Below are 21,150 nucleotides of genomic sequence, written 5' to 3' on the forward strand. Positions count from 1 at the left end.
GAATGTCATTGCGCTCTGTTCTGTGTCACGTCTTCCGTTAGATCTAAGTACTCTAAGTATTTTCTTAGAGTCTCTTCCAAAGTTTTTCTAGGTCTTCCTCTACTCTTTCAACTCTGAACCTCTATCCTGTAATCCAAGGACGGAGCTAGAAATGTTTTTGACTGGGGGCGTCCTAAAACAACCAAGTAAAATAATGGATGTTAAGTTGTTGAGGGTCCGGTACAATGAAAAATCTCTAAATTAATAAGTTAAATTTTAAATTGTAATGCCACAAACGAATAGATGAAGTAAATTCATATAAAATACTTTGCATAGTAAATTTTTTTATATCAAGTTATGATACTTCATCGGTTGAATTCAATCTATTTATGAAACCTCAAGTTCAATTGAGTTTGATTTAGATTAGAAAACGTGGAATATTCGGAACCAAAATAAAAAATTTAATTGTTGTTTTAATTGTCATGACAATTTTTTTCATCGCTCAAAAATCTAAGTGGGGGCGGATGCCCCCTCTGGGCCTTAGGTAGCTCCGCCCATGCCGTAATCGCATCTTCTAACTGAAGCGTCAGTAGGCCTTCGTTTCATATGTCCAAACCATCGTAATCGATTTTCTCTCATCTTTCCTTCAATTTCAGCTACTCCTACTTTACCTCGGATATCCTCATTCCTAATCTTATCATTTCTCGTGTGCCCACACATCCAATGAAGCATTCTCATCTCCGCAACATCCATTTTATGTACATGTTGATACTTCACCGCCTAACATTCCGTGTCATAAAGCATTGTCGGCCTTATTGCCGTCCTATAAAATTTTCTCTTGAACTTCAGTGGCATACAACGGTCACACAACATGCTGGATGCACTATTCCACTTCATCCATCCAGCTTATATTATATGGTTGAGATCTCCATCCAACTCTCCGTTCTTTTGCAAAATAGATCCTAGGTAGCAAAAGGTGTCGCTCTTTAACTCATTTGAGCATCCGTTTGCACTGAACTTGCACTCCATATACTCTATCTTTGACTGACTTAGGCGAAGACAGATTCCAACACTTCTCTCCAAAGGTTAAGCTTTGCATTTACTCCTTCCTGAGTTTCATCTATCAACACTATATTATCTGTGAAAAACATACACCAAGGAATATCACCTTGAATATGTCCCGTTAACTCATCAATTACCAATGCAAAAAGGTAAGGACTTAAACATGAGCCTTGATGTAACCCAACAATTATGAGAAAGCTTTAAGTTTGTCCTTCATGAGTTCTTACGCAATCCTTGCTCGATCATACAAATCCTTTATAGCTTGAATATATGCTACTCGTACTCTTTTCTTCTCTAAAATCTTCCAAAGAATGTTCTAAAATCCTCCATCATACACATTTTAAAAGTAAAATAAAAAAATATTTGTCCATGCAATAGACATTACAATTACAAAAGTCGACCATTTGTTTAAGAAAACATCAATATATCTGATCCAAGAAAGCCTTGAGATTCTTTTCCGAAGACCCCCCTTCACTCACAGCCTCTCTTGCCAAATCTTTCCATTTCTTAGCATTCCTTCTCATCTCTTCACCAATCTCACCACTTTCCATGACCAACTCCAAACACCTCTTGAGCTCCTCACCCATAACAGTCCCCTCCTCATTTGGTGTCACCCTCACTCCTGTCTTCCAACTGTCCTCTATCAACTTGGCATTCGTCCCTTGGTCCATCCACCGAGGAAACGCCACCATAGGCACTCCCGAAACCAAGCTCTCCAAGCTTGAATTCCACCCACAATGTGTCACAAAGCAACCCAACGAAGGACTTGACAGAACCTCCACTTGACCACACCACGGCACTATCCTCCCTAGCTCTTCCAATTCCTCTCTGCAACTCAACATCTCTTCTTCTTCCTTCGCCTCATTATCTTCTCCCTTCTTATTGACTTGATCTCTAATAACCCACAAGAACGGACGGCCGCAATCCAACAACCCTTTTGCGATTTCCTCCGTTTGGTCCTTTTCCAACACACAAATGCTTCCGAAGGAAACATAAATCACCGACCCTTCCGGCTTCATGTTCAGCCACTCGAGGTACGAAGAGTCCTTTGATTTTTGGAAAAGATCGCCTCCAAATGACTTATCCAGTGGATCCTTGCTGTCCCAGAAAGCGGACGGAATCAATGGCCCGACTCCAATCAAATTGTACTTGTCAATTGCTTCTAAGGCTTCCGGCTCTAGTGCATCGAACGTGTTCACTAGAATGGTCTGGTTGGTTTCTCTCTCCAGCAGATCCATCTGTTCTTGAAACAATGAGAGGACGAAATTGTACAGATTTGTATCGACCATGAAGGAGGGAAGGTCTCGGCTTGTGAGAGCTAATGGTAAACCTGGTAATTCTATCGAACATGGGACATTGTTCGTACCAGAATTAGTATTATCTAAGATGAGATCTTTGTAGCCGTTAAAATAATAGTAGTGGATGTCGAAAACCGTGGCTGGTTGAATCCAAAACAGCACGTTTGGGAGGTGAAGTTCATGCGCCACTTCTGCCACCCAAGGGAGAAATGATGCGTAGACTAGGCATGTGTAAGGGTGACCCTCGTTTGCACTTGAGACTACAAGGTCGGTGATGGCTTGTGCTCCGCGGCGCCGCAGCTTGGACAAATAGTTGTCGATGCTGTCGCCGGGCTTAAACCCGTCGTCATACCCATCAGAGAAGAGCGCGTAGGTCAATCCATCTGGAATTGAGCCATTGTCTAGGCAGTGACGGGCGGAGAGACTGGTAACGTAGGTGACATGCGCACCAGTAGTGTTGATAAGGCGCTTGACGAGTTGGAGGGAAGGGTTGATCTGGCCTTGAGCCGGATATGTGACAAGTAGAAAGCGGTGCTGCACCATGACGGCGAATGCGATTGCGGAGGTGCGTGGTGGAGCGTGGAGTTGTTGAAATTCTTGTGGGGAGAATATACATTCAAGGTGGGGATTGTGGTGAGAGAGGATGTCAAGGCTTAAATAGAGGGTTGGTGTAGAAATGTGACGATTGTGGTGACGAATTGAAGACCCTGGGGAGACAAAGCCAATATGAGAAGGATACTTGTGATTTGTGGTCTTGTCGATCCATGAATAATATCGTGGTTAATGTTAAAGAGATCATCTACTTAAGAGTAATGAATGCTAAGTAGATCAACTTTTTAAATAAAATTTGCAAATCATACACCTAGAGCAAATAAACACGATAATCATAATTAAGTAATAATCCAATCATCAACAATCATGTCTTATGGTTACAAGGTTTGGTTTAAAATTTTGATATCTCTAGTATTGCTCTATATTTAAATCATATTGACGACGTGATTATTAATTACTGAATTATTACTTAAGTATTAATTAATGTATGTATTTTCCAGTGTTCTCAAAATCAGCCTAAGCGGCCGCCTAGGCGCTAGGCAGTGGTGTGCCGCCGTGATTTATGCCAAGGCGTTTATAAAATCGAGTAGAAGTTAGTCGGCCGCCTAGGCGCTATCTAGGTAGTCTAGGCGGTGGTAGGTGGTGGTCTAGGCGGGTTCGTCGGAGCCTCGGCGGTTATTCGTTTCGCTGCGATCTGTCAAGAAGAGAGAGAGCGCAGTAGAAATCACTACAAGAAAAATAGGCTAAGAACACAAATGACTTGTGCCCTTTGCATTGTCATTCAACACAAATATGTATTTGTGCTTTTTGAATTGCATTGAACACAAAACCATCTCAAATGTGCCCTTTAACAAAAAGAAACATTAATTTGTGTCCATAACAAAGTATAATTGTGCCTATTAAAATTTGAGCACAAAATTTGTGGCACTATTTATAAGTATCAGTCATCATAATTTTTTATTAATTTAAAAACACACGAAAATCAAATTCGTGCCGTTTGATCTGACGACTTTTAAGTATTAATACTGTGATGAAAAACGTGAAACAGAAAGAGATATAGTATGGGTTTTTTTTTTTAATTATAAAAATGATGGCACCTTAAACCCTGAATCGCTTAGGCCGCCTAGTCCGTCTAGAGCGGCTAGCCCCTACCCGATTTTACTCTAATTTTTTATCTAAATCTCATCGGTCCTCCACCGTCAAGCACCTAGGATGGTTTTTAGGACAATGAGTCCTAAGCCGAAAGAAGGGGAACTCACATACGCTTCTCCTAAGCTGATATGAAGCGTTAAAAAAAAAAAAAAAAAAAAAAAAACTGATAAAAAGTCCTCAAAACTTCATGTTTAATCTTCAAGACAAAATAATTTTATAATACCCAAAATGAGCATAAGGAAAACATGACAAAGCAAGTGCTCCAAAGAGACAATTCGAAAAGGCATGCATGCAGCAAGTTCACATGGTCCTCATGAAAACAAATGCTAAAGGATAGAAGATGACAAAGTAAAGACAACAACAAAAGAAGGAAAAAGAACAGCCACAAAGGGAGGGAAAAAAGATAAAGAATCAGAAACAATGACACCTACACTTTCAAAAATTGTAAGACAGATTTAGAAACAGTAACTTTATCGGTCACTTTCAAAAACAGTTATAAATAATTGTATAACTTTTTGAAAAGCATTTTTGTAACTTAGTGGACCAATTTATGTGTATAAGTAAGCCTTTTTTAAAAGCATTTTTGACACACATCTGAAAACACTCAAGCATAGAGCATCCAAAGCCTTCTCCATGTAACCCTTCATCCTTGTAAACTTGTATCCTTTGTAATCACACTTTGTATATCAATAAAAGAGCAACAACAACAACAACAACAACAACAACAAAGCCTTTTCCCACTAAGTGGGGTCGGCTATATGAATCCTAGAACGCCATTGTGCTCGGTTTTGTGTCATGTCCTCCGTTAGATCCAAGTACTCTAAGTCTTTTCTTAGAGTCTCTTCCAAAGTTTTCTTAGGTCTTCCTCTACCCCTTCGGCCCTGAACCTCTGTCCCGTAGTCACATCTTCGAATCGGAGCATCAGTAGGCCTTCTTTGCACATGTCCAAATCACCGGAACCGATTTTCTCTCATCTTTCCTTCAATTTCGACTACTCCTACTTTACCTCGGATATCCTCATTCCCAATCTTATCCTTTCTCGTGTGCCCACACATCCCACGAAGCATCCTCATCTCCGCTACACCCATTTTGTGTACGTGTTGATGCTTCACCGCCCAACATTCTGTGCCATACAACATCGCTGGCCTTATTGTCGTCCTATAAAATTTTCCCTTGAGCTTCAGTGGCCTACGACGGTCACACAACACGCCGAATACACTCTTACACTTCATCCATCCAGCTTGTATTCTATGGTTAAGATCTCCATCTAATTCTCCGTTCTCTTGCAAGATAGATCCTAGGTAGCGAAAATGGTCGCTTTTTGTGATCTTCGCTAGATTGCTCCGGTCATTAGTGTGGATAAGTATATAAATGGATAGAGATAGGAAAGCAAACACAAGATGTACGTGGTTCACCCAGATTGGCTACGTCCACGGAATAGAGGAGTTCTCATTAATTATGAAGGGTTTACACAAGTACATAGGTTCAAGCTCTCCTTTAGTGAGTACAAATGATTTAGTACAAATGACATTAGGAAATATTGTGGGAGAATGATCTCGTAATCACAAAACTTCTAAATATCGGAGTGTGGTATCGTCTTGACTTGCCTTATCTGTTTCATAGATAGATGTGGCATCTTCTCTGGAAGTACTCTTCTTCCATCCAGGGGTGGTATCTTTAACTGGTGGAGATGCACAAGGTAATGTATCAATTTCACTTGAAGCTTACTTGTAGTTTCAGGCTTGGTCAAGCGCGATACAAACCATGTAGTAGGAGTCCCCCAAGTCGCCGAGCTAGGGGATCTGCTGAAAGAGGTGACAGACAAGGTAAGCAATCAGAGCTCCGGCTGATTGTTCACATTCTCCCTATCTTGCAGGCAGCATGAAGGATAAAGAGAAGAAAAATGAGAAGAGATGATATGGGATACTTTTGCTTTTGAAGAAGTAACTTTCCACAGGCTTATTCTTGAACTGAGCTGGAGGGTTTTCTAGTTTCCTCCAGAATATAAGGCCGACTGAAGAATTTGAGGGTCAAAACAAGTCCATCAAATCTAGAGTACGTTCGACCCTGCTGATATGGGATACTTTTGCTTTTGACAGAGTAGTGGATGTATCGGCACGTGTGCTGTTACACTTGTCTCCACATGCTTCCTTGTATCCTTCTCACTTGCCCTATCTGCTCCTCAGGCAGATGTGGTATCTTCCCTGGAAGCATAAGATGTTGAAGATGAGTACTCGAGAGCAATGCCAGGTAAGTAATCAGGTAAGGGGTTCCAGGCAGTCAATTCCTGGTTGGAAGCTTGATTCCAAGTGCTGACTGATTGATCTATTTCTCCTTGTCTTACAGGTAAGAACAATGCCAAAGGAAAAGACAGGGAAAAAGCATGATATGGGATACTCTTGCTTTTAACCCTGATGATATGAGATATTCTTGCTCTAGTATAGCTTGTTTGCAAAGGTATTATTGGGGGGAAAGAAAGCTGAATATTTCGAAAGGCTTCGTTGGGAGTGCCCTCTCAGATATGAGGAAGGGTTGAGCATTTTGCAGGTCTACCTGTCTGTTGGGGATGGAGGTCGACATATATAGGAGTCTCCCTAACAACAAGTAGTAATGCTATTCCTTTACCCTGCTTGGTCATAGCACGGTAGTGGGAGCTGCCAGCTTCACATGTTTTAACTCTGTCAGAGCACTTTGAAAAAGTGGTCCGGCTCTTGAAGTTGGGAAAGTGGTGCCTCTTCGGTTTTCGAACAAGCAATCCTATCGGGGATCTGGCTCTCGAGATTCGGAGAACGATGCATCTTCGATTTTTGAGAAAGCAATCATGCTGGGGGTCTGGCTCTCGAGATTCGGAGAGCGGTGTCTCTTCGATTTTTGAAAAAGTAATCATGTTGGGAGTCTGGCTCTCGAGATTCGGAGGGCGGTGCCTCTTCGATTTTGGAGCAAGCAATCTTGTTGGGAGTGTTTTCTCGGATGTGAGTAAAGGTTGGGCATGTTTGCTAGTCTGCCTTGCCACGAAGCACAGAGGTTTACACACAGGGACTTTCCAATTATCCAGCAATGGTACTGTTCCTTTACCCTCTCTTCGATTTTTGAGAAAGTAGTCATGTTGGAAGTCTGGCTCTCGAGATTCGGAGGGTGGTGCCTCTTCGATTTTAGAGCAAGCAATCTTGTTGGGAGTGTTTTCTCGAATATGAGTAAAGGTTGGGCATGTTTGCTAGTCTACCTTGCCACGAAGCACAGAGGTTGACACACAGGGACTTTCCAATTATCCAGCAGTGGTACTCTTCCTTTACCCTTGTGGGTAATAATATGGTAGCTAGACCTTCAAAATGTATGTGTCTAAACTTTGTTAGTGCTGTTTCTTTGCTATTATTTTACCCTTCTTGGTCAGAGCGATGTAGTGGGAGCTGCAAGCTTCACGTGTCTCAACTTTGGCAGAGAACTTTGGCAAAGTTATCTGTGGTACCCATGAGCTACTGTTGCGTGTGGGAAGTGGGTGATTGAACAGTAAGATTCATGTGCTTTCTACTTCACCAGAAGTCTTCGACAGAATGCCCATAATTTCCGCAAAGCTAAGTGTGAGTGTGACAAGTGCTGACAAGGCTGGAAAAGTAGGTGTCTCTTCGATTTCTGAGATCGACCCTCGTGGTCTCTGAGCAGCCCAACTTTTGAGAAAGCAAGCGCCTCTTCGATTTCTGAGATCGGCCTTCGTGGTCTTTGAGCAGCCTAGCTTTTGAGAAAGCAAACGCCTCTTCGATTTCTAAGATCGACCCTCGTGGTCTCTGAGCAGCCCAGCTTTTGAGAAAGCAAACGCCTCTTGGATTTCTGAGCAGGCGCCTCTTCGATTTCTGAAGCTCCGTCGAGTGCAGATTTTTTATAGGGGTTGGCATTAAGTTCCAAAGCACACTTGAATCTCCACCAATAGAAGCTCCATTCTTACACTTCTAAGATCTTGATTTGTCCGACCTCTTCTCTCTTCAACACCTTTGAAAATGTCTGGCCCCTCCGACCGTCGTTTTGACTTGAACCTTGTTGAAGAGGCAGCCCCGCCTTCTCCAGACAACATATAGCCCCCATCCTTCGTCTCCCCTACTGGTCCTCTTACCGTTGGGGATTCCGTGATGAAGAATGATATGACCGATGCGGTGGTGGCCAGGAACCTTCTCACTCCCAAAGATAACAGACTACTTTCCAAACGGTCTGATGAGTTAGTTGTTAAGGATTCTCTGGCTCTCAGTGTTCAGTGTGCAGGTTCTGTGTCTAATATGGCCCAACGCCTATTTGCTCGAACCCGCCAAGTTGAATCATTGGCGACTAAAGTGATGACTCTCAAACAGGAGATTAGAGGGCTCAAGCATGAGAATAAACAGTTGCATCAGCTCGCACATGACTATGCTACCAACATGAAGAGGAAGCTTGACCAGATGAAGGAATCTGATGGTCATGTTTTACTTGATCATCAGAGATTTGTGGGTTTGTTCCAAAGGCATTTATTGCCTTCGTCTTTTGGGGCTGTACCGCGTAATGAAGCTCCAAATGATCAACCTCTGATGCCTCCTCCTTCTAGGGTTCTGTCCAGTACTGAGGCTCCGAATGATCCCCTTCCGGTGCCTTCTCTTTATGGGGCTCTACCGACTGCTGAGATTTCTCCTAAGCAACCTTTGTGAAGGCTCCCTCTTGTTTGTTTATTTTGACTCATGTATATGTACATATTTGTAACTTATCGGGGATATCAATAAATAAGCCTTCCTTCATTTCAACGTATTGTGTTAAATACACCAAAGTCTTCTTCGCTAAGTTCTTTGAATTTTCTTTTGTTGAAGTTTGTATGTTGAAGCTTTCCTTCATATCAATAAATAAGCTTTCCTTCATTTCAACATATTCAAACAATTCTCCAGTCCGAAGTAAGCTTTTTTCTTCCATTTAGTGTTTTCTTTTAATTAAACTTCCAGTCCTAAATAGAGAAACATTATTGTAGTTATATTCTTATCTTGCTAAACTGATAATTATACTTTGTCTGAGCACTTTATGACCTTAAACCTGCTTTGTGAGTAGCCATCATGCTGAAACATGTCGAGTTCCATGTGCAAGGTTTTATGCCTCGTTGTTATAACTATTTAACCACATCTCTGCTTCAAATTTGGTGTAGAGCCAAGTTTAGTATTTTGATAGTATAATTATAATAGTAAAGTACATTGAGGACGGAAGTCATCAACACAACTGATATCAAACACTTGTTTAATTTTGTATGAACACTACCTATTATTGTCCTTGTAAACCTTGTCAACCACAACCTCCAGGAGTTTATTGTAATTACAAGCAATTAGAAAATTTAGAATATGATGAAAGTGAAATTGAAAGTATTCATTAAAGTATACATATAGCCTTTGATAACTTAGATATTAATTTAGTTGAGCAAAATTATGATCATATTGTAGATAAACTCATATAAGATATTGATAGCTTAGATATGATTTAGAACTACACAAGATATCCAATGAAGAAATGGAGAAACTAATTTTAGACAAAGGGGTAGAACATATTTTAGGAGCAAAAGTGTTTATACCATATTTAGGACATCCGTATTTAGATCTCGTACAAATACTCAGAGGACTTAAATGTAATTATGTAATAAAGGAATGGGCAAATATGTAATAATTGAGGAGCCCTTATTCTATAAAAATGACTCCTCACCCTCACAATTAGGGGAGGCCAATTCCTAAGGCTCCTCACCCCCTCAAGCTCTCATTCTCAGAGCCTCAGATCCATTACAGATGCTCTCTCTCTCCCCCTCAGAAATACAATATCAGTGTGGACGTAGCCCAAACATTGGGTTGAATCACGATACATCTTGTGTTATTTACATTTCTTGCAGATTCACGGTCAGATTTACGTTGTTCCAAGACCTCCGGTTTTGTGCATCAACATTTGGCGCCGTCTGTGGGAATCGATACGAAAAGTTGTGTCAGTTCTCTTTCATTTTTTTCACCTTCACCGTGAATCTGCAAAAATCACAAAAAACCCAAGAACAACACTCTCTCTCTAAAAAAATCCTGAGATACCCAGAAAAACCCATATCTCTATTTTTTTTTTTTAACCAAGGAATCAAATCTCTCATCTCTCTGTCTTGTAGAGCTTTCAAGACCCACACAGATTCAAACCTGTCCAAATTCCTGAACCATCCCCAAAGTCCAAATTCCAGAAGAAAACAAGTTATCTGTCTCTGCATGTGCACCAATCCACTGTGCCCAGTAGCGGTTTCGAGGCTCGGAGACCGTTTGGGTCCAACCGCGAGCCTGAGAGGGAGAGCTATGGCAGACACAGTGAAGCAAATCTTGGCGAAACCAATCCAGCTCGCTGACCAGGTCACGAAGGCCGCCGACGAGGCCAATTCGTCGAAGCAGGAGTGCTTGGAGCTAAAATCTAAGACTAAAAAGCTGGGATCCAAATCTAAAATCAGACATGGCGTGCGTGAAGCTGGGATCCAAATCTGAAGTCTTCTTCCTTGATGGCAAAACTTGGCTTTGCTCAACTGGACTTGATAGTGACATCATAGTTGAAGTTGGAGAAACATCTTTCCATCTTCATAAGATGAGCTCATTGATAATGTTGCCTACATTGGTACCCCGGGAAATGGTATCCTTGCTGTTGATGAGTCAACTGGCACGATTGGCAAGCGTCTTTCCAGCATTGGCGTTGAGAATACTTAGACAAAAAGGCGCGCTTTCCATGAGCTGCTTTTCACCACTCCCGGTGCCCTCTAATACCTCAGTAGAGTCATTTTCTTTAAAGAAACCCTCTACCAGAAGACAGCTGCTGGTAAGCCGTTCGTGGATGTTTTTAAGGAAGGCGGTGTCCTTCTTGGCATTAAGGTTGACAATTACTCTGTTGGAAGTCATGGTTGCCCATGAATGCAAAAAACTTGTGTTTATGGTTGGCCGAAGGTGGTCCCATGTACATAGGACTTCTCACTTGCTGCAGCAAATCCTTATGGACGAACGAAGCTTTTCATTGAAGAAATTGCTCGAGATATTTACCGCTCAGACTCTGACTAGAAAATCATATTGCTGAGATATTTCAATCGAGTCAGTGCACATCCTAATTGCCTTATTGGTGAGGATCCCCATGGGATACTAAACAATCTCATGCCGTTTGTGTAGCAAGTTGCTGTAGGCAAGCGTCCAGCCGTGACAGTGTTTGGAATTGACTATAATACCAAAGATGGTACTGAGAGTTCAAGTCGATGAAGATGAATGCGGTGGGGAGACAGATGTTGCGATCCAGTTCGTCAATGCACCACCACCGTCGTCAGTACTCGGACCACTTAACTGGCGCGCCGTCCAAATGGATGCAGTCCACCAATCTGTCACAGGACTTCAAGCTGCACGTGAGGGAGGTGAGCATGCATGTGGAGGCCAGCGAGGAGAATCATTTGAACGGGAGGGAGCACATGGGGGACAACAGAAAAGCAAAAAGGAAAAGAAAAAAAAAGGAGTGATAAGCCATGACCACACTGTCAAAAGCAAGTGGAGTTAGCCCTCCAGTTTCGCCAAGAGACAGAGACAAAAACGCAGTGGAAATCAAAAGGAAAAGAGAAAAAGAGAAAGAAATGGTGTGAGAAAAGCAAAAGAAAAGCAAAAGCAAGGAATAAACACCCTACCAGAATGATGTGATTTACTTTTCTTATTTCTGAATGATGTAAATTATTTTTCTTATCTTTCGGAGACATCTATATAAACCCCATCAGAGGGTAATAATAAAAAAATAAAAAAATAAAAAAATAAATAAAAAAAGGGCAAAGCCTAAAATAAATGGGCTGGAATGTTATGTAGAGGGCGAAGGCCCATAAGCCCAAAATAGCTCCAACCAGGTGATCAAAAGTACGCCCAGTACTCCAAAATTATTCGGCAACCTGCTGCTATTACCACCAACTAGGTTATGAAATGTACAACCCGTACTCTAATATCATTTGGCAACTAGCCATTTATGCCACTAACCAGGTGATGAAATGTACAACCCGTACTCTCCTTCATGCCACCAACCAGGTGATCAAAAGTATGCCCAGTACTCCAAATTATACATGAGCATTACTCATGTCATTCATACATAAACATTCATGAGCATCACTCATGACAATCATACATAAACATTCATGACCATCATTCATGTCAACATTCATGAGCATCACTCTTGTTAACATTCATGAGCATCACTCATGACAACATCTATGAGCATCACTCATGTCAATCAGTTTCAAAAGCTTTATTTACAGAGCTCTAACTTCAAAAGCTTCATTTACAGAGTTCTAGCTTCAAAAACTTCATTTACAAAAGCTCCAGCTTCGAAAGCTTCATTTATAGAGCTCTAGCTTCAAAGCTTTACTTGCAAAGCTTCACCTACAAAGCTTCAATGCAAGGTATACAAATACTGCCTCCGAACAACCGCCACTTTGGCCCATACATGGATTCAATTTGAAGTCTCCAGCCAACAGACTCTATTAACCGAAGACTTAGGGGACTACATTATGTACCATATATTGGCCCTCAACTGGGCCTCATGAAAAATACTTGGGGGACTTAGCCCATTATTTATGTATTGAGGAGCGAGCCCTTATTCTATAAAAGGGACTCCCTCACCATCATTAGAGAGCATCGCCGCCTACTGAGCAACTGCCTCGCCGCGAGCATCAACTATAGCCCATTATTTATGTATTGAGGAGTGAGCCCTTATTCTATAAAAGGGACTCCCTCACCATCGTTAGAGAGCATCAACTCTAACACATTATTCATGCATTGAGGAGCGAGCCCTTATTCTATAAAAGGGACTCCCTCACCATTATTAGAGAGCATCGCCGCCTACTGAGCAACCGCATCGCCGCGAGCATCAACTCTAGCCCATCATTTATGTATTGAGGAGCGAGCCCTTATTCTATAAAAGGGACTCCTTCACCTTCAACGCCGCAAGCCGAGCCAACCAAGGCAACATAAGCCACAAGCCGAGCAGCCTCGCAATATGTACTACTTCTAGTTTAGCATCATTTTAGATTGGGCACCACCTCATATCGAGTATCAGTGCCAGACGCCATCTAGTTACTTCGGCCCACACATAGACTGAATTTCAAGTCTCCAGCCAAAAGACTCTCTTGATTGAAGACTTGGGGGACTACTGTTTATACCATATATAGGGCCTCCATATTTAGATCTCGTACAAATACTCAGAGGACTTAAATGTAATTATATAATAAAGGAATGAGCAAATATGTAATAAGTGAGGAGCCCTTATTCTATAAAAGGACTCATCACCCTCACAATTAGGGGAGGCCAATTCCTAAGGCTCCTCACCCCCTCAAGCTCTCACTCTTAGAGCCTCTCATATCCATTACAGAGGCTCTCTCTCTCCCCCCCTCAGAAATACAATATCAGTGTGGACGTAGCCCAAATCTTGGGGTGAACCACGATACATCTTGTGTTATTTACATTTCTTGCAGATTCACGGTCGGATTTACGTTGTTCCAAGACCTCCAGTTTTGTGCATCAACAAAAAGAATACAATAATTTATAAGAATTGAAAATTGCATGTAATCCAGCAGCAGAAAATAGTACATCAGGAATAGAAAATAATTCAGGACACACTACTAGAATAGACCAACAATTTTTAAGACAAACGAATGAGCAATATAATGAACAAAGAAGAGTAGATTATATGGATGAAAAAATGATGAGACCACCTAAAAAAAATAGAATATCATACTTGGAAAGAATTGAACAGAATAATGTAGTAGGAAATATATTAAATTTAGATAATGTAGATCCACAATATTAAGAGAAAACAATAGAGAGATGGAAAAGATGTTGTGTACATGCAACATTAATGTTAGATTTAGTAATTGCAAAATATGTTAGATTTTTATTTTTATTTTTTAAAAGACCAGCTGATGACTTCGTCATGGCAGTCTTACCTTCTAGGACATGTTAGGTTATTTTGAACACACTTTAGATGGTTTAGTCTTTAATTATTTTTTTTTTATTTTTTTTTTTGAAACATAGTCTTTAATTATTTTCAAGCTTGGAAAGTACAAAACCCATAACATCATCAAGTAGCTAAAACACATTTTAATATAGATGATTTCGTTACATTAATTAAACAAGAATTTTTAGATCATAATAGATTTTTTTTTTTTGAGAAAGTTCGATACTCATTGATTCATAAAATCGAAACACTTACATATAAGATGGTAGGGTGAACAATAATAAGGGTAAAACTGTAAACAGTTAAGGTTGTTATGGTTGTTTTGTAATTAGTGAGTGATGAGTTGATGAAGGTGTAATTAGTTAGCTATCTAATACTAGTGAGTAACTAGTATATAAGGCATCAGGGTGTAACCTTATTGAGTTAATGAAAATGAAAGGATAATTTTCCTAATATGGTATCACTCGCCTAAGTCCTACGACAGCCGATCCTCTCCTTCTGCTTCCTGCTTCTTCCTCTTCGAATCTTCAACCTTAGAAATCTCCCGCTTCTTAATCTTCGATTCTTCCAACCCTAGTAATCACCATGGCTGGATCTCCTTCTTCTGGATCTGCTTCTTGTCCTAATTCTTCTCTCTCCTCGACGACATCGTCGATTACGATCCAAAATATTGGATCTATGGTGCCGATCAAGCTCACATCGACGAACTATCTCACCTGGAGTGCTTTGTTCGCTCCCATCCTTCACCGGTACAATCTCACCGGAATCATTGACGGCACGATGTCTGCTCCGCCGAAATACCTTCTTGACTCCTCGGGTACTCAAACTTCTACTCTCAATCCTCAGTATGTTACTTGGTTTGAGAATGATCAGAATATCTTGATTTGGATCAATTCTACTCTCTCGGATGCCCTAATTCCGTACACTATTGGAGTTAATTCGGCCCGTGAGCTCTGGTCCAAATTGGAATCGCGACTTGCAACGACTTCGCAATCGCACATTCATGAGCTTCGTTCTCGTCTTCGTAGCATCACGAAGGGTGATTCTACGGCTGCGCTCTATCTTCAACAAATTGAAGAAATCGCAGATGCTCTTGCCAATGCAGGCGCTCCAATCGAAGATTCTGAGTTGATTTCTGTCATTTTACATGGTTTGCCCTCTGAGTATGAGTCTTTCATTGATGCAATCCAATTTTGCCCGGGTTCAACCACTATTGATGAACTTCATGGGCTGCTTTTGAGTAAGGAGCTTCAACTGACTGCTCGCAAGAAAACCTCACCTTCTACTCCCGTTCAAGCTTTTAATGTTTCTGCTGGTCTTCTTCCCACACCTCTTGGTGATTTTGGTCCGCAAGCATTCTTTACTTAGAACGGCTCTTCTTCCCAATCCTATGGTACTCCAAATCGTGGCAATTTCTCTCAATCTCGTAATTACACAAATCGTGGTTCACAGCGGAATCATCAAGGTTTTCAGGGCAATCAACGATTCAATCGCGGGTTTCAGGGTAATCCTCGTTACAATCGTGGTCCTCGTTCTCAGTACAACAATTCTCACAGAAAGATTTCCTGTCAAATTTGTCGCCAATTGGATCATGAAGCTGTTGAGTGTCCTCAGCGCATGAATCCCAATTTTGGTAACAAGAACTCTCCAGCTGCTTATCATGCCTCTACCCCTCCTACTTGGCTTCTTGATTCTGGTGCGAGCTCGCACATGACTCATTCCTCCACCAATTTGCAGAATCCTGAGCCTTACACTGGACCTGAGCAAGTGTATATTGGTGATGGCAAAGGTTTGCCTATTCTCAATTCTGGTTCTTCTACACTTAATACTGGTTCTCATTGTTTTGATCTTAACACTGTCTTGCATGTTCCTCATCTTAAGCAAGATTTGATTTCCGCAAATCGGTTTATTCTTAATAATTGGTGTTCTATTCATTTGTATCCTTTTCACTTCATTGTGAAGGATCTTTCTTCGGAGAAAACGCTTTTTAAAGGTCCTGTGAGAGCTGGTTTCTATCCATTTCATGCATCTTCTATTGCTGGTAATCAAAAGGCATTTGCTGCTTCTGCTAAAGCTTCCCCGCAGACTTGGCATCATAGATTGGGTCATCCTGCTCTCAACATTCTTCGTAAACTAGCAACTCATTCTTGTATTTCAGTTTCCAGTGCTTTAAATAAATCTGTGTGCTCCAGTTGTGCTCTAGGCAAGAGTTCCAAGTTGTCTTTTGCTTCTGTTTCTTGTACATCCAGTAGGCCTCTAGAGCTCTTGCACACTGATGTATGGGGTCCTGCACCACTCATTTCTGTTAATGGATATCGCTATTATCTCATTTTTGTTGATGACTACACCAAGTATACTTGGTTTTTTCCTCTCAAGTCTAAATCTGATGTCTTTGATACATTTGTGCAATTCAAAGTGTTGGTGGAAACTTTACTCAGTACTAAGATTGTTATCTTGCGATTTGATTCTGGTGGGGAATTTCTGAGTCTCAAGTTTATCCGGTTTCTTCAAGAACAAGGCATTTCCCATCATTTAAGCTGCCCCCACACACCTGAGCAAAATGGTTGTGCTGAGCGCAAGCACCGGCATTTGGTTGAAACTGCTCGAACACTCCTAGCAGCATCCAAGGTTCCTCAGTCTTATTGGGTTGAAGCTTTTGCCACAACTATCTATCTCATCAATCGGATGCCAACAACCACCAACTTCTCACCTTGGGAACTATTATTTCACAGATCTCCAGATTACACCTCACTGAAAATTTTTGGATGCCGATGTTTCCCATGGTTGAAACCTTATACAACTTCCAAGCTTGATCCCAAGAGCAAGGAATGTGTTTTTTTGGGGTACAGTTTAAACCACAAAGGCTATAAATGTCTTGATCCTTTCACTGGCAAAGTGTATCTTTCAAGGCATGTTATTTTTGATGAAGATACATTTCATTTTGCTCAACAGGATCATCCTCCGCCATCACATTCCAGCTCTAGTTCTTCTCCTTTGCAACCATCCAATCCTATTCCCACCACTTTAACTTTTCCTTCTCTATCTCAACCTTCTTCCTCTTTGTCTCCTCTCTTATCTCCAACACCCTCTCCATCCCCATCTCTTCCTGTCCCCTCTTCTACTGCCTTACCTAACCCTCCTCTTTCTGCACCCTCAATCCCTCTCAATACTCATTCCATGCAAACCAGATCCAAATCGGGTATTTTTAAACCCAAAGCACTTATGGCAACCAAGTATCCCATCTCTTCTGATCTCTCTCCCGATTATACACCTTCTACCTATCTTCAAGCCTCTAAACATCCTCATTGGCGTCGAGCAATGCAAGAATAATTTAATGCTCTCATTCAAACTGGAACTTGGTCTCTAGTTCCTGCATCTCCCACTCAGAACTTGGTTGGTGCGAAATGGGTGTTCCGAATCAAACGAAAACTGGATGGTACTATTGATAGGTACAAAGCTAGGCTTGTTGCAAAAGGCTTCCATCAGCAGCACGGTATTGATTATACTGAGACATTTAGTCCAGTTGCTAAGCCTGTTACTATTCGGTTACTTCTCACTTTGGCTGCTAAGTTTGATTGGTTTCTCAATCAACTTGATGTCAGCAATGCTTTTTTGCATGGTACCTTGACAGAATCTGTGTTCATGATCCAACCACCAGGATTTGAAGACCCTACCAAGCTAAATCATGTTTGTCATCTCCATAAATCTTTGTATGGGCTCAAGCAAGCCCCCAGGGCCTGGTATGACAAACTCACCACTGCATTGAAGTCTCTGGGTTTCTCAGGTTCCTCAAATGATCATTCTTTATTTGTCAAGAAGGCTCCTCCTTTGATCTTCATTTTGGTCTACGTTGATGATATTATTGTTACTGGACCGAATGCTCAACTCTGCCAAGATGTTATTTCTCAGCTCAGTTCTTTATTTCCTGTCAAAGATCTTGGTCCTCTTCATTACTTCCTTGGTATTGAAGTCAAGCGGTCTTCATCCGGTATCCTTCTCTCTCAACACAAGTATATTCTTGATCTTCTCTCCAAAGCCCACATGGAAGGCTCCAAACCTTGTGTCACTCCTCTTAGTACAACTAAATTGGATCATGACTCTTCTCTGCTTGATAACCCTGAGGAATATCGATCTTTGGTTGGTGGTTTGCAATACTTAACATGGACACGGCCAGATCTATCTTTTGCAGTTAATTTGGTTTGTCAATTTATGCACTGTCCGAGACAAGCTCATTTTCAGGCCGTCAAACGCATTCTCCGATATCTAAAGGGTACCTTGTCTCTTGGCTTATGGTTTCCCAAATGTCCTAAACCTCTTACTCTTACTGCTTTCTCTGATGCCGACTGGGCCGGTTGCAGTCTTGATCGCCGATCTACTGGGGGGTTTTGTGTCTATTTGGGTGACTCCCTTATAAGCTGGAGTGCCAAGAAACAGCCTACTGTGGCTCGGTCATCGACCGAAGCTGAATATCGATCTTTGGCTAACACTGCAGCTGAACTGACACGGATAAGTAAGCTTCTACTTGATGTTGGTCTTGCTCTTCCTTCTTCCCCTCAGATTTGGTGTGACAACATTTCTGCCATTTCATTGGCTAAAAATCCAATCTTCCATGCTCGAACCAAGCATGTGGAGATTGATTATCACTACATTCGGGAAAGAGTGCTTGCTCATCAAGTTCAAGTTTTGTTTGTGTGTACTCAAGATCAGGTTGCTGATATATGCACCAAGGCTCTGTCCAAGCACAGATTCCATCTTCTCCGGGACAAACTCTCCCTTCGGCTACCTCAGTTCGGTTTGAGGGGGGATAATAAGGGTAAAACTGTAAACAGTTAAGGTTGTTATGGTTGTTTTGTAATTAGTGAGTGATGAGTTGATGAAGGTGTAATTAGTTAGCTATCTAATACTAGTGAGTAACTAGTATATAAGGCATCAGGGTGTAACCTTATTGAGTTAATGAAAATGAAAGGATAATTTTCCTAATAAACAATAGTGGGCCTCGATAAAAACCTAGTCGGGGATTTTAACCTGGTCTGAGAGAAAAAGAGCGTCTTGCACCAACATTAAATAAAACTACTCTCCTCGACCGGTAAATCACTGATTACATCAGGGGGTTCCTCAACCCATAAAACTTGATGAAGCAAAGATAATCCACATCTCGCCAGCCAACGAGCCACCATGTTGCCTTCTCTGCGAACGTGAGAGAATTTAATCCATTGGAATGCTCGAAGAAAATGTCGTGCATCATTTATCACATGCCCCAAAGGAGAAAATCTGAAACCTCATCCAAATACAAAGCCGCAATAACAAAACTTGCATCACCTTTAAACTCAACTATATCGTCTTCCCATTTTTTGAGCAAACAACACTGCCGCCCTTGCTGCTTCCATCTCTGCGTGCAGGGGTGAGGTCACTCCAAGAATTTGCATAGTCATTGCCGCCACAAACTTACCCAAGTAGTCACGAACAATAAGAGCTATTAGAAATTTAGAGTAGTTACAAATTTGTGATTTACAATACATAGCTGAATATACTTTAGGTTTCTTTAAATACTTAGGAAGAACATGTAGAATTAATGATATTAATTTATTAGATATTTATATGACAAAATAAAATGACCAATAAGAGAAAATTTTTGGAATGAATGACAAGAGCATCGAAAGAAAAATGATATTGTAATAGGACCTAAAATTCAACATGTATGGTATATTTAGACAATAGTGTAGCCAAATAAAAACTAAGAGACAGGTTAGGAAACAATTTTACATGAATTGTTAAAATATAGATTTGCCTTAACAATACGGTTGCAATAAGAAAATAAGCATAAGAAAAATATATAGAAGAATTACAAGTCATATAAACCCTACAAACAACATAATAATTTAATGACATATAGAAACATAAGTATAGTCTCAAATAATTTAGGAAAAAAAATGGTAAACCTTGGATTAGAAAATATAAAACACCAAAAGATAAGAGTAGTTGTAAATGTTATTTATGTGGAGAAATAGAACATATTAGACTTAAGTCTCCAAAATTAGGAAAATAGTCAAGAGCAAAAGTACATTAAATGGAATTGTTTAAATTAGAAGAAGATCACGATATACAGTCAGCATATAGTTTAGATGACCTCAGTGATAATGAAAGTGTTTATAATATAGAGAAGAATGATACATGGACTCTTGTGAGTAGGCCTTCTAAGAAACTAGTAATTGTAGTGAAATGGGTCTATACAACCAAGCTTAAACAAGGCAAGACTAGTTGCAAAAGGGTATGCTTAGAAACCAGGAATTGATTACAATGAGATATTTGCAGCAGTTGCTAGATTAGATACCATTAGGATTCTTATTGATATGGTTGTTCAAAAGGGCTGGAAATTTGTTTCAGTTAGATGTAAAATCAGTCTTCTTGAATGGTGTGCTCCAAGAATAAGTATATGTTGGACAACCTGAGGGATTCACTATGAAAACCCGTTCCTGAGTTTCACTATTTAAAACTACATATCTCGTATTTCGTATTCATATTTGTAATTTTGACGCTTTCATATTTACGGCGTATATTTTTTTGATAAGTAAAAGGACGAAATTGCCCTTATTGTATTAAATGGATTCTTCGCGGACGTATTTGATCTTTACATGATTTTCCAGAATTATTTACATATTCGAATAGTACGTCTCGATATGGATGCGTGAGCACAACGGAATGTAATTTGGAGTTATAACAAATAAGTTATAAACGAGCAAAGAAAATGGCGAAATGGTCATTTTACCATTATCTGGAAGGTTCCAGATTTTCTAGAGCAAAGATTTGTGAAGCCACGTGTACTGTTGACATGGAAAGGAAAGGAGAGAAAGGAAGGATGAGGAAAAGGGACCAATCAGCAAGAGAAGAAATGAGGGGAAATGAAGGGAAGCACGGGGATCATCGGCTTGTTCCCCTTTTTCTGACCCGACCTGCTTCCGCTTGTCTTTTCAGGTGGTTTTCATCAATTTTTCTAGTGAACCACGTTACCTAACCACCTGGAAAACATTTCCCATTGTTCCCTCTTCACTTTACATCCCAAATTTGATGAAATTTGGCTCGATTTCACTAAGAATCGCATCGGTGGGTGCGATGGTTCCTCAGCTGTGATCCCCCATTT

At 40.8% G+C, this 21,150-nt stretch overlaps 1 protein-coding gene across 1 annotated transcript; it reads right to left on the bottom strand.

The window, feature by feature from the left end:
- Positions 1-1,220: 1,220 nt before the first annotated feature.
- LOC126618733 (phloretin 4'-O-glucosyltransferase-like) lies at positions 1,221-2,954 on the bottom strand. Its single transcript, XM_050286877.1, has one exon. It carries the CDS (start codon positions 2,880-2,882, stop codon positions 1,461-1,463), a length of 1,422 nt encoding a protein of 473 aa, XP_050142834.1. The 5' UTR covers positions 2,883-2,954; the 3' UTR covers positions 1,221-1,460.
- Positions 2,955-21,150: the final 18,196 nt, after the last annotated feature.

This window comes from Malus sylvestris, chromosome 4 (assembly GCF_916048215.2).
Source record: "Malus sylvestris chromosome 4, drMalSylv7.2, whole genome shotgun sequence".
NCBI classification, from domain to species: Eukaryota; Viridiplantae; Streptophyta; class Magnoliopsida; order Rosales; family Rosaceae; genus Malus; species Malus sylvestris.

Excerpts from the sequence above, each read along its gene's own strand:
- LOC126618733 (XM_050286877.1), bottom strand. The coding sequence starts at position 2,882 with ATGGTGCAGCACCGCTTTCTACTTGTCACATATCCGGCTCAAGGCCAG.